General features: G+C 36.6%; 2 protein-coding genes across 2 annotated transcripts; one reads left to right on the top strand and one right to left on the bottom strand.

Annotated features, from left to right (window-relative positions):
• Positions 1–156: 156 nt before the first annotated feature.
• Polr2D (RNA polymerase II subunit D) lies at positions 157–3287 on the bottom strand. Its single transcript, XM_068777397.1, has 4 exons — positions 3224–3287; positions 2433–2563; positions 1500–1680; positions 157–401 (listed from the first exon to the last, which is right to left on the bottom strand). Exons 2-4 carry the CDS (start codon positions 2491–2493, stop codon positions 227–229), a joined length of 417 nt encoding a protein of 138 aa, XP_068633498.1. The 5' UTR covers positions 2494–2563; positions 3224–3287; the 3' UTR covers positions 157–226.
• A 427-nt stretch (positions 3288–3714) lies between these two features.
• On the top strand, positions 3715–9572 carry LOC137933552 (cyclin-dependent kinase 2-interacting protein-like). The gene is made up of 4 exons (XM_068777513.1): positions 3715–3878; positions 3945–4184; positions 4814–4972; positions 9433–9572. Exons 1-4 carry the CDS (start codon positions 3824–3826, stop codon positions 9570–9572), a joined length of 594 nt encoding a protein of 197 aa, XP_068633614.1. The 5' UTR covers positions 3715–3823.
• Positions 9573–13954: the final 4382 nt, after the last annotated feature.

The following is a 13954-nucleotide window of genomic DNA, read 5'->3' as shown; positions in this document are numbered from 1 at the left end:
CTAGATCCAGTAGTGATAAAAAACGTTTAGTTAGAATATAAATAAAATTACTATACAATTTATTCTATTTACTTAGTTTATATACAGCACTATTATGTACTTTAGACGTATTTTAGTCTTTTTGGTGCTATATTTGGATAATTAAAACAATATTAATTGAGAAAATTATGTATATTTATTAAATCATTACACTTACAAAATAAGATCTTAAAAATAATGGAGTAAATTAGTACTGTATACTTCTTTTCGTTTGGATATCGTCTAATAATATCCTCAGTTCCTCATCTTCAAATCTGCCCTCCAATGACGGAATCAATGCTTTTGCCTCTTCCGGTGTTTCTGGGCATAAATTAGCCAAACTCGCTACTTCAAATTTATGCAGCTTTTTTGATTGAAGCAAACTAGAAAAATAAAAAATCTCATGAGATATATACATAGGCAATGCACATTACAGAGTTACCTAAATCGGTTTACCGCAACTTAGGAAAACGAGCCGAGGTGGAAGGCGAGGAAAAAGAACACGAGCATCTCCCCTTCCTGCCGTCTCATCGTGCGCATACGTAAGGCGCATAAATAGATGTATTAACCAAAGAAATAACTTTAGAACTTGCTTATTTGCAATAAGGCAACATAGGCACAAAACTTAAAATAAAATTGTCAGTATACTAAAATTATACTGCATTAGTTTCAGTTGTAATTCACTGTAAATATTTTGTTATAGTCAGGTTACAAAGCTTTGCCTTTACAAGCATCTTAAAAGACAATATCATAGCTATTAACAAGAGATCTTTGTGCTAGATAACAAAACTTATGACAGTAAGACAAGTTTGATTTTATATTCTGAAAATTGGAAGGGAAGAGACATTCCCTGTGGGGAAGTAATGTGTTCAAATGTGGCTTACATGAAGTATATTCAAAATTACTAATTAAACTCTGAATATAAACAAAATGTCAAAATAAATTGGACAAGAAAAATTTTTAATGTTAAATTCTTGATTTCTTTTTCTAGCAATTACATTATTTTAACAAAAAGTTTGTTCAAAAAAGATTAAAAGATATAAACCTGTTAATATAAACTAAAGAGTTTACTACTGCTAGCTGTTTGATCCTAAATACAATCTGAGATGATTATCATTGCTTAAAATAATGAAAGAAATTGCCTTAAAAGAAAACTATGTCATGGAGCAAAATTGAAAAATAATGTAACATGCCCCGCCCAATCTACAAAATCTGTGGTACTTTGTGAAGTATGCCTTCATTTAGAAAAAGTATATGAACATAGCAGATAAAACAGTAATAATGTGCACTAACTCACATTTTTTTTAAATTCTTTGATTATTTTTTTATAAGCACACCAATTCTCATCTAAAAGGCAGTTAATTTCAAGTTGTATGTATAGATTTTTAAAACTTAAATTTCTCTATCTACTTTTTAAACGGCACATTAATGAAATTAATATTAGAAATCTTTTTAATCCATAACATAAATATCATACATACTTTCGTACAGCTGCAATTGTTTCTTTGTTTTTGAATTTTTTAAACATATTTGTGTAAGTTAAAGTTTTTACAAAAACTTCAGAAAATTCTTGTTCTTCCTCGGCAGACTCATTTTGAGCTTTTCTATGTTCAAGTAACATGTCTACTTCAGATATTAATAAAGTTTCTGCATTTTCAAATTCTGCAAATAAATTCCTGATGTTAAATGCATAAACAAGAAACATTTGAAAGCATTAACATTTTTGGTGACTTAATATACATTTTGGAAGCTAGTTAATCAATTTCTGTAAGTATGTTCTTGTATTAAAAAGCAAATTTGGGTCAACAGCTTCAGACCAAAAGCATCATTAAGCTTGTTACTTTTCAAAAACATCTCACTTGATATTGTGAATTAGTAAATTCAAAACTATCATCAAAAATTTTATTTTAAAGTCTGAGTTTGCATATGAACACATATGGAACAATATACCTTTTATCAGTAATAAACACTGGCAATAACAATCATGGTTTTACCTGACATGCAAAATACAAAATAAAAAAAAATAATTTAAGGATTTCCTTGAATCAACTTCAATTTAAAAAATCCAAAGAAAGCTTATTATTAAACTAGTTTTTCACTAAAAGGAACAATATCCTTGCATTACTTTTTATGCAAGGGTAGATTCAAAACTGTTTAACAATTTTAGGTAAGACATAATATCTTAAGGGATGTTTCTATACACATTAACACTCACAACCTTTAGACCTTGATGATGTCCAATGACCAGTAAAAGCAGCAAACCTGTGTATTTTTCTGGCAATGAACTGCAAGTGTCTACCTTAATACTTTCATGTAAGTTTTTCAAATATGAGCTTTTCATGAAACCTGATTTTTTTCATATTTAAGTACATAAAACTAAAAATTTTGTAAGAACGTGCTGAATGCTACTATACCTTTAGGAAACTGCAAGTCTGCTGCATCTTCTTCCACAACATCTTGAATAGGTCCAGCCATATTTTACTGTAATAAGTTCCTTACTTTATGAAAAAAAAAACCTTTTAGTAACGTTTTCTTTTTTCGATTCCTTATAGAACAAAAACAGACAAAGGTTACCGCTACTCAAAAATCATAAATTATATAGGAACATATATCTAAACAACAACTTTGATTGTTTGGATTTAATTATAATACAAGAGGACTTATTAAACTATTAACTCTCGAAATAACAAAACCATAAAGTCTGCGCGCGTTTAAATATTAAAACAGTTTATCTCCTAAAATTTGTTTGACGTCTGTCATTTTTGCTGCGACATAGAGTAATACTATACACAAAATAAAAGCGCTTGCAATAATATGGATGGCAAAATTGATATTTAAATTTTATTAAATTTTACGAAAGAAAATGCTTCCCACTCCTGCCCTTGTGACTATGTTGGAAAGGACAAGATATGTTCGACTTGTTACAAATAAAACCCTCACGATGTCTCTTCATCATTGTTCTGTGGCAATGTCCTGGGAAAGTTTTCACACGACTGCAGCCCTGGCAGCGTGGCCCGCCAAGAAAGCGTATATCTACAACAACTGACCCATAGCCCTTTGTAGAAAAACTGGTCTTTTGACACTATTGTCAACCACAATTTGGTCAAAGAGGATTATTCCCCTCAGGTCTACCGATACCGTATTTACGATGCGTTCTTTTTTTCGCGACTTGGCCTCCACTGCAGAATCAAAAATAAGTTCTCACCTAAGCTCAGCAAACCACGTTTTCCTCTTTGAGGCGAGCTCGACATCGCATCAGAGTTCGTAGAAGAATAAATAACAGCTGAACATAAGACAGATGATAAAGAAATTTATAAAAAGGAATTAAAAAGAAAAACCTAACTATTTTTATTACTATGAAAGCTTTACTTTTGAATGTAATAATTTTATGGAGATATATACCTTTACTTTAATCAAATTGAGAAAAATCACCAAAAACTAAGAATACCAGGGTCATTGTTGAGTTATTACCTTGCCTGTTTAGAAATTTATATTCGAACCGGTATTCAACGAACAAGCAAACGTTACTTATACTGCATGCAAAAAAAGTAAAGTTGGACATAAAAAATGTATTGCAAAAATTTTAAACAAATCAATGTAAAAATTAATAAAACATCTCCTCTCCGACGAATATAGATACTGATAAATTAAGGGTCACTCATTCGGACACACTCCCGAATCCCGATAGCTGTCAAAACTGGCATGTACATAAATTATTTAAGAGTAACTTTTAATTTATGTATTAAAATTATTACTTTAAATTATACCTAATATAAATTGTTATTAAAACAAAAGCAAATCCAAGATGTCTAAAACCCCGAATAAAACCACCGAATCTGTAACACAGTTTAGTCCTAAAGGTTATTTTGATCTTGTTTACTTTTGATATAAATATTCCATTCATTAAAATTTTACGACTTTTACAGATCTAATTTCGCCTAACAAAGAAACTTCAGGCGTTTCAAAAACAGTATTCACACACATATCCAATATACATAGTTTATTATGTAAATGGTTAAAAATAATTGACAAAGGGTCAAAAGTTGTGAAATCAATATCTGCATTAAAATTACATGAATGTTATGATGATTATTACCCTTATCAGTTAAATACTCTAACCGTAGAATTAGTGGAAGCCACGGATGCTTTAAAAAATATTCTAGAGAGTGAGTATTGTAACAAAAGTTTTTTTTTTTAAAAATTCAACATTGTAAAGATGAGACATAAATAGCAAACGTATTCATTGTCATACTTTTATACTATGTCTGAAGTTTATACCTGAGTAAATGGATATAGCTTAAGGTAATTGTAAGTCAGTTTTAGTCCACTATATCAATATGGACTAATTAAGATGTCACTGCGGATTTTTGTACTATAAATTAGTCCTTTTTGTTTGGAAATGGGAAATATCCTGTATCATCATCATTATCATGTTACCCACTACAAGGCATAAGCCTCCACCGAAAATTGACAGAATGACTGGTATTTTCCACCCATAAGCAGCGACTTTCTATGACTGTCTATGTTGTCAGCCCACTTAATGAGGAGCCTACATGCAATATCTCCACACAATCAGTTTTAAATACTTACCAAGTTTTTTAACCCTGTTCAATAAAGGTAATACAAGACAGAATTTAAGTAATCTTAGCTGAAATCTCACTCTTGTGCTTGATGTGCTGAGACAAATGCTGGTTATAGTGCTTAGTAGAAGAAATGACCATCCTGGTGGTCCTATACAGGTGGCCTGTTGTAGCAGACCTGACTGACTTAATTAAAAATTTTGGATATTTTTCAGGTATTGAAATATTAGGTAACCAACTGCAAGTTCTAGTAAAATTACATCCAGCAAATACAGCAGTAATTAATACTTGGTCAGCTGCACAAGTTTCCAGACAAGTTTCAAACATTTATTCTTCATTATGTAAAGAATACAATTTAAAAAGGATAATAAGAGGTAACCGAAAATTATTACTTTAACATATTTTTTTTTATAAGACAGTGATAGAAAGAGTTTTTACCTAATAATAAGCTATCTTATTTTGTTACTCTTAAAGTTTTTAAGTTACCTACTTTTAATGACTTAACAACAAAGGGTCATCACAAGTTTCTGCCTTTAGCATGATTTAGATTGTGTGGACATACAAAAGGATCAAAATCTTACATTGAAGAAAGTTACTCAAGATTTATAGTATAAAAAGGATGTGCGACAATATACTGTTTTTTTATTACTAATTACTACAACTATTAGGAACGGAAATTGGTTTAGGAGGATTCCTCTGCCGCAATGATTGGTCATGTATAAATATAGAACTAACAAGCTTGGGATAATTAACAGTGCCATTTCAAATTTTAGCTAAATATATATTATCAGCTAACTTCCTGTGCTTTACCAAGCGTAATAGATGGTGTCCACATTTATGTTGAAAATCACAGAGGAACCAATGTTAGAAGCATTCAATCCTGTATACATAGAATACTTAGGATTTCAAACTTGAAATCCATATTCTATGATACTTCATGCATATGACCAATATCAAGCTTTAATTGTTTTTACCTTTACCAATACTTTAATTGTGTTCAATCTGAAGTTTGAGAGGTCCCAAGGGACGGACGTCAAGCGGACCACACGGCAGTACACTACCCGTAGGGCAGACTGGGGCGAGTTCCATCGAACTGTCGCTCGGCTGCTATCGGATCGCTGCCTGACGCCTACCAAGGTGAATCAGATCACCGAAAAGGGGGCGTTGGACAGCATGATCAGTCGGTATGTGGAAACCGTGAGGGACGCTTGCGAGTTGGTCCTGCCGAAGGTCTCCAAGCGGAAGAGGACAGAATTGCCCTGGTGGTCCGAACAGGTCTCTCCTCAAGGCAGAGGTCTTGAGGAAGAAGAGAAGGATCAGGGCCGCGAGGCCGGCTCGTAAGGAGCTGATCTGGCGCGAGTACTGCAACGCGAAGGAGGCGTACCGCCTTGAGGCGAGGCACGCTCAGACCCATAGCTGGAAGCGTTTTTGTGAGAGGCGGGATCGCGAGACCATGTGGGACGGGATCCACCGTGTGATGCGTCGCACGGAGGTGAGGCGAGAGGACGTCCCCCTCGTCCAGTCAGGTAAAATGCTGGACGCAGAGGGATCAGCCAGGCTGCTGGCGGAGGTTTTCTTCCCGGAGGATGACCCCGGGAAGGACAATGCGGACCATAGATCTGTAAGAGCGAAAGCCGATGAAATCAACTCGGGGGACCATGATGGAACATGTGATCCCCCGTTTACGATTGAGGAGCTCCGATGGTCCGTATCGACCTTCAACGCCAAGAAGGCACCTGGCTCTGACGGTCTCACCGCGGACATCTGCCGGGCGGCCGTCGCCGTGGACCTTATTCTGTATCTCGCGCTCTCCAACCGGTGTCTCGCGCTTTCCCACTTCCCCACGGGATGGAAGGAGGCAGTGGTCGTAGCGTTGCGGAAGCCAGGTAAGGAAGACTATACGCACCCGAAATCCTACAGACCCATCGGACTTCTGGCGATTTTAGGCAAAATCCTACATTGCACCGTATATCAGTCGCCACCAATACGGCTTTATGCCGCAGAGGTGTACCGAAGACTCCCTGTATGTCCTGGTCCAGCATCTGCGAACTCAGTTGAAGGAGAAGGAGATCGCAGTGCTGGTATCATTGGACATAGAGGGAGCCTTCGATAACGCCTGGTGGCCTGCTATACGGTGTAGACTGGCAGAGACTCGCTGCCCCGCGAATCTGCGGCGTCTTGCTGACAGCTATTTTAGCGATCGCAAGGTGTCCGTACGGTACGCGGGAGCAGAGTGCGCCAGAGAGACCACCAAGGGGTGCGTGCAGGGATCCGTTGGCGGCCCAACCTTCTGGGCCCTCCTCATCAACCCTCTCCTGGAGGAGGTGGTAAAGACCGGGACACACTGCCAGGCGTTCGCAGATGACATCGTGCTGGTCTTCTCGGGGCAGAAGGCTCAGGACATTTCGAGTCGGGCCAACGCTGTTCTCGCCCATGTTCATGAATGGGGAGTCAAAAACAAGCTGAGGTTTGCACCACACAAAACAAAGGTGATGGTGCTAACCAATAAGCTGAAGTACGACTACCCATTACTGAACATGGGGGGTAAACCGCTTGGCCGGACTGGGGAAGTCCGGATACTAGGCCTCACAGTTGACGATAGGCTCACGTTCAACACACATGTGAAGAACGTGAGCAAGAAGGCTCAAGTCCTCTATCGTCAGCTGTGCAGGGCTGCAAAGGTATCTTGGGGTCTGAACTCGGAGGTGATCAGAACGATGTATCTGGCGGTACTGGAGCCGATCATTTTGTATGCAGCGAGTGCATGGGCGCCGGCGGCTAGGAAGCTGCTGGTCCGCAGGCAGTTGGGCGCGGTTCAGCGGGGCTTCGCACAGAAGATCGCGAGAACTCACAGGACCGCGTCCCTGCACTCGGCCCTCATACTTGCCGGGTTGCTTCCTCTGGACCTTCGGGTCCAAGAAGCAGCTCGTTTATTTGAGATAAAAAAGGGTCATTCCCGGCAGGTGGTAAGGGACCGAGACCTGGAGGTACCGGTCAGCTACCTGAGACTACCACACCCGTCTGGTCAAGTTGATGTGGAGTTCTCCTGTCTGGGGGAAAGTGCGGAGGAAGTCCGACTTGCCACCGCGGCTGCCGATCTGGTAATTTATACCGACGGCAGCCGCATAGAGAACAAGGTGGGTGCGGCGTTCTGCGTCATGTGGGACGCCGCAGAGTTGCACACAAAGAAACTCAAGTTGGGCAACTTCTGCACTGTATACCAGGCAGAGCTGCTGGCTCTAGCGGAAGCAACGGGGTACGCGGCCAGTGGGTCCGCGCAGGCATACGCCATAATGAGCGACTCGCGGTCCGCCCTCGAAACTGTCGCAAGATCGGACACCCTCCATCCTTTAGCGTTCAGAGTGAACGAAAATGTTATTAAAGTGAGAGAAAAAGGGAAGGATGTAAGATTATATTGGGTGAAAGCGCACGCGGGGACGGAGGGGAATGAGAGGGCGGACCAGTTGGCCAAGGACGCGGCCCTGAAGAATAAAAGAAGACCTGAATATGAGAGATGCCCCATTTCATTCGTCAAGCGACAACTGAGATTGGAGTCGCTCGACGAATGGAACAGGAGGTATATGGAAGGAACGACGGCTTCAGTAACGAGGACATTTTTCCCGGACGCGATTTCAGCCTACCGTGTGCTCCGCAGTATCGAGGTGGACGCGGTCTCGGCCCAGCTCTTCACGGGGCACGGGGTGTTCTCTGAGTACCTCCACAGGTTCAAGCTCAAGGAGGACCCCTCGTTCTTCTGTGAACCGGGCGTGGACCAGACCGTGATCCACCTTGTGGCCCAGTGTCCCGCATTCGGGGGACTCCGGCTCGAATTCGAGTGCCGGTCTGGAGTTAAAATCAGGGAGGAGACAATGGCCTCCCTGATTGGCGGAAAGGAAACTAGGGAAGAATTCCTCTCATGCTGCAAGAAAATAATTTAAAAAGTTATACAAAAAAATAAAAATTTAAATAGACAATAAGAAAAAAGGTGATATAATGTAACTTAAATGTGATATAAAGGGTGATAAAAATGTAAATGAAAGAAAAGAGATAAAATGTAACAAGTAATGAGGGAGGAATGAAAGGACACAGAGCAAAAGTGAAAGAAAGCAGAATTGTGGCATAAAAGAATAGAATGAAAGATTATGTGAAGAATGAAAGTAGAGAATGAAAATAAAAAATAATGTGAAAAAAAAAATTGCCAATAAAGATCCTGTCCCACCTAAGATAGGGGTACGAGAGGCCCCCAATAGCGGGGGCCATAAAAAAAATTGTTTTTACCTGATTAAAGTTAGATGAACTTCTAATGACAAAATTAATCTTTTTCGCAAATACAAGCTTTTCATTGTCAATTACACCTAAATCTCCAGTGACATTACTTTTACTAATTATTTCGTCATAAATTGAATAGTTAGCTTTTAGTGGTAAAGGCTCTTTAGAGTATATGTACATAATACAGCACTTAGCGACGTTTAAATAAAGTTTATTGACTATACAATAGTTAACTAGATAAATAACATCAGAGAAGAAATGGGATAGGCTTATAAAGGATTATTACCCAAAATCATTTTTTCCATTACAATAATATAGTACAACATTTTGTCTGTTGGTATAATCATGTCACTGCATGATAAAGAACACTACAAAAATTAACTTGGCCAATTTTAGTTGTTAGTTTTTTGCTATGTTCAAAATCAAATGCCGCACATTATATAAGAGCACACATTATAAAAATAGCACACATGTGTAACCTTAAGATGAATTGATGATTGAATTGTTTTGTTGTACAAAAATATACTTCATTCTTTTGATTCAATGAATAATTTGTTATTTTCAGAAAACATTGCACACTGCAGAGATGAGAATTTAATTGAAGTATATGTCAGTGCATGGGAACAAAATGTGTACATCAGTTTGGATTTAACAGCTTACATGTTTGAAGAAGTTGGTTTGTCCAGACTTTCTATAGATACATAATAAATTATTATACCCTAATGTTTGTTTTCTTTGTAGGATTCTTCCGAGGGACAGTAGGTCTTGGAGGTAATAACAACAATAAGTCCGAAATAGAAGTGTGTATTCATTCAAGTATCACCCATATTTATACAGATTTAAAACTACGAAAACAATGGTCAATCACTAAAAATCGATAGCCAATCACAAGTCGAAAGTGTTGTAGAGCGCTTTCTTTATTCTATCCTATTGTTTCTGAAGATGTTAATGCTGTTAGCCCTAAGGCTTTTACAGCTTCATCGGTACTGAGTTCACGTAGCGGAAGGGTCCGTGAACTAGTTTTAAAACTAGAAACTAAAAGCTGGTGGGGCGTTTACCAGTTGCACGGGGATGCTCACACGTTGTCAAGGCTCTTCGCGGTAAAGCTTCCTGATGGGCGTGAGGAGAACGTCTTTAGGACGTCTCTTGGTCTTAACTGAGGTGCGGGGCTTGCAGTACCGCAAGGCGCTAGCTATTAAGGGATTGGAATGTGCGGAGGTCGACTCAAAGTAAGTTTTTGAGCAAGTCGGAAAGAACTCTTGGAGAGAGCGCTTTTATTCGCATGACCTAAATATAAAGCCCTCTTGCGTGGAATTTCCCTGTTTGATGCGCCAATATCGATGACGTAATTTAGATTCTAACTAAAAAACTAAACTGTCTCTGATTGTTTTGTCATTTGCATTGAAAGTAGCACCTAACTTTGGTTTGAGACGGGTTCCCTTCAACTATTTCCATTCAATTCTTCATTATCGACTTGCGTTTCTGGTTATTCCCGGGTCTCATTCTTTAAATTAAAATTTCCAGAACTTAAATTGCACCATGTGTTCTTTGACTTCGACTGGTAGATATATCTTATTGATTTTACGAGAAGCTTTTGCAGCTCAGGTTTACGGTGGTTCTTTTTTTTTTTTAAATTTACGCTATTTTTTAATTATTCCATATTTGCAAATAGAACGAAGTCAGCTTCAATTAAACAGCGCAAAAAGTGAATATTTACCTGATGAACTATTTGTTTTTGAAACCCAAATTAAAGTTCCGAATTTAAATTTAAATCGATAATTTCATAGGAAAGTGACCTATTGTCTTAAAAACGTCCATGAAGCAATATATTGATTGCATTATAATAGGAGTTTTAAAATTTATTGTTAATTTTATTATAGAAATAGGGTAAAGACGCTAGTAGATGGCCACTTAACGCAGTTCCATTCCATTTGTAGGCATTCCTAGGTTGAATATAATTATATTTACTTAATTAAAATGTTATGTAATAGTTTGAACTCTACTTTATTAGGAACTTATGAACAAAAAACTTTAAGCGAAAGAAATTTGGCAGATTTTTTTAAGAAAGAAAAAAAACGAAAACTCTAGTAGATGGCCACAAAAAATTCAGTAGATGGCCACTTTCCTAGCTAGTAGTTGCCCACCTCGTTTATTTTTGTTTATTAACACATGTGTCACGTGTTATACCACTTAATGAGTAAGTAAGTATGAAAAGAAAGAAAGAAAGAATGTAAAGTTTATTTCTTTTATAAAAAGAATGAAGTAAGTACTTAATAAGTTTTTTGCAATTTTTCAATCATAGTTATAGTGAAGTATTTCTGGCACATTGTACAGGTCTCTCGTTTACTGGTTTTCGTCGGCTCTTCTATGCTTGTAATTACATTACATTACAACCCTTTTCCTCTAATTTGCTTTTTACTTTATTAAACCATTCTCTTATATTAGCGGTTGTCACAGATGCTCTTGAAGACGTGAGATTTTGGGATGTCCTTGTTGTTACATCTTTATTTCTTTTCATGAAGAGTCTAAGAAAAGTTTTTCCTGGCTTATTTTCATCTTTTAAAAACTTGCATTCTCGCTTAATGCCCTTAAGGTATCGTTGAATGCTAAAGAACAATTGGTCTGTCGTTATGGGGAAACCAGCCTCAACGGAGTCATACACCCATGTGCATATGCGTTGTTCTGTATCCTTAGTTAGCGTAGGAGCAGGCCCCATTTTCCTCTCAATTGGCGATTTCCCTTTTACTTTATTTGATAAAGTTTGTCGGGGTACCCCAAATTTTTTGGCTGCTTTTCTTATTGAGGTGCTGTGCAGGCGCACATCCTCAACTGCGTTTTTCATTGCATTCTCCTCATAACTTAAAAAATTTGCTTTGTTTCCAGGCATCTAAAAGAAAAAAATAATTCATTAACAACGCACGCGGCCCAATGTATAGGCCAAATAGGTATAATTTTAGTAGTTGACCAAAATTGAAGTCAGTAGTTGCCCACCCGGCCCATTACTGAAATAAAAGAAGATAACACAAGTATTTTTAAGCTGTTTCAATGCTTCGTGTATTTCGGTCAAATTTAAAGATATTAATAAAATTTTACATATAAATTTCAAAACCTCGGTAGTTGCCCACCCCGGGCAACTTCTAATTTTTATTGAAAAATAGATGCCAGTAATGGTCCTCCCCCTCCGTTACTAATGTAAACAATCCGAATTCACTGAGTTCATAAAAAATCCTTGCAATACTTCTGCAAATTCCAAACCAAATAGTTTAGCGCATAATTGCAAGAAAATTTTTCAAAATTTGCAAAATACCAAAAGAATATCCTTAATAAATTACTTAAGAAATTACCTTGAATAACTTGGGACGCCGATGCTTAACAGTGAATATTCGCCATTTTGTAGTTACAGAACTGCCAGCATTCACACTTTTATCTACAAACTATTAGATAGTGATACCATCTCATAAGCTAATAATATGCTATAAACAATATTTAAAACTCTTATTTTTTAACACTTTGTATCAAAGTGGCCAACTACTGGCGCATGGCCATTTACTAGCACTTCTACCTTAATATAGATTTGCAGCGGTTAAATACATACACTTTTAAAAAGGTTACAGAGTGACTTGAACATTAGAAAACCTTGACCTATGCATGCTTTCGTTTAAATATCTAAAACAATATACGTTTTCTAGAAAGGTATCCATGGCAACTTTTCCCTAACATTACTAAATGATACCTATATAAAGTAGTGTTTCGGCACGAAATAAAATAACGAGCACACTGATGTGTTATGTTAACAATACCATGTATGAAAGTATGTGAATTCTTTCTACTTTTAGATGTTATAATTTTTATTCCAAAAATGAACGTTACAATGATTTAGAAATTGCTAATTGTTAAGCCTCATAATATTCTTGATATAGGAATGTAGGTACTACTATATACCTACTATATACCTATTGCCAAGGATATGAAGGCTGCCTTTCGAAAAGGGACATTATCTATCAAACATAACTAATGAGATTCATCAATGTTATAACATAGCTCATACATATAACATACCTTCAAAGAGGCAACGGCTTCTTAAATGAAATCTGAAATATCTACCCTCTTTGGTATGGCGTGGTCTAAATAGAGAAAACGAAAAAAATAATTTTATTAATTTTCATCGGAACAAATCTTATATACGTTTTATTTTGTAATGTTTAGTTAATGTATATACAAGATAAATAAGAGACTTATTATAAATAATTAGGCACTAGTTGATGCATATTAAATTGTAGGTATTATAATTACGGTGACCATATCATTGTTAAATTCACGGTATTCTGCAACAAATATTTTATTCTGTTAATAAATTTATCTTATATTAATTTACACTTAGTCATGCGATACTTTTTATGCTTTTTTACCAACTATGTTTACATTATGCAATATAATGTGTAAATATACTATTATGTTTTTACTTGGCTTGACTTATAATAGATAAGGTATAGGAATAATTTCTCATATTAAAGCATTTACACCAACGTCGAAAAAACTCGTTGACTTTCATAAAAAAAAAATAGAAAGAGAATAAATTTTAAATAGGCGTTCATTGAAAATAAATTCTAAAAATCATGATGTTCCCCAGGCGAAACGATCCCTAGCTGAAAATTGACCCAAATTTAATGTAGAATTAGGAAGGCGGGGCGGTTTTCGAGATGGCGGCTATCACCATTTCACACTCAATTAACTTTTACAGGGCAAATATAGGTTTGGTAACGTTGATGTGAAAATCAGAGCAGATTTTTTCCATTGGAATTTTCCGTATCAGAATGTTAAACGATGTTTCTATTTTCAATTATTTTTTGGTAAGGCCTAAAATTTCAAACAAAATGCTGCAAAATAGTATTTGATTCTTAAAATATCTTTTACTTTCTGATTCATTAATTTCAATAAAACCTATTTGGGCATGTTAAAGAAAACCACAATGTTCTCATAATATCATTTAAGAGCTTTTAGTAATCGAAACGTGTGAAACTTGTTTAGTTGACTATTGTAAACGATGTTAAATTTCATTTAAAAAGAGAAATTGTTGTGTTTATGCT

This window comes from Battus philenor, unplaced genomic scaffold, assembly GCF_028537555.1.
Source record: "Battus philenor isolate CCGP_79_NKW_IND1 unplaced genomic scaffold, ilBatPhil1.0.hap1 SCAF_13, whole genome shotgun sequence".
Taxonomy (NCBI): Eukaryota; Metazoa; Arthropoda; class Insecta; order Lepidoptera; family Papilionidae; genus Battus; species Battus philenor.
The sequence above is the reverse complement of the archived record's forward strand: the minus strand, read 5'-3'. Positions and strand labels throughout refer to the sequence as shown.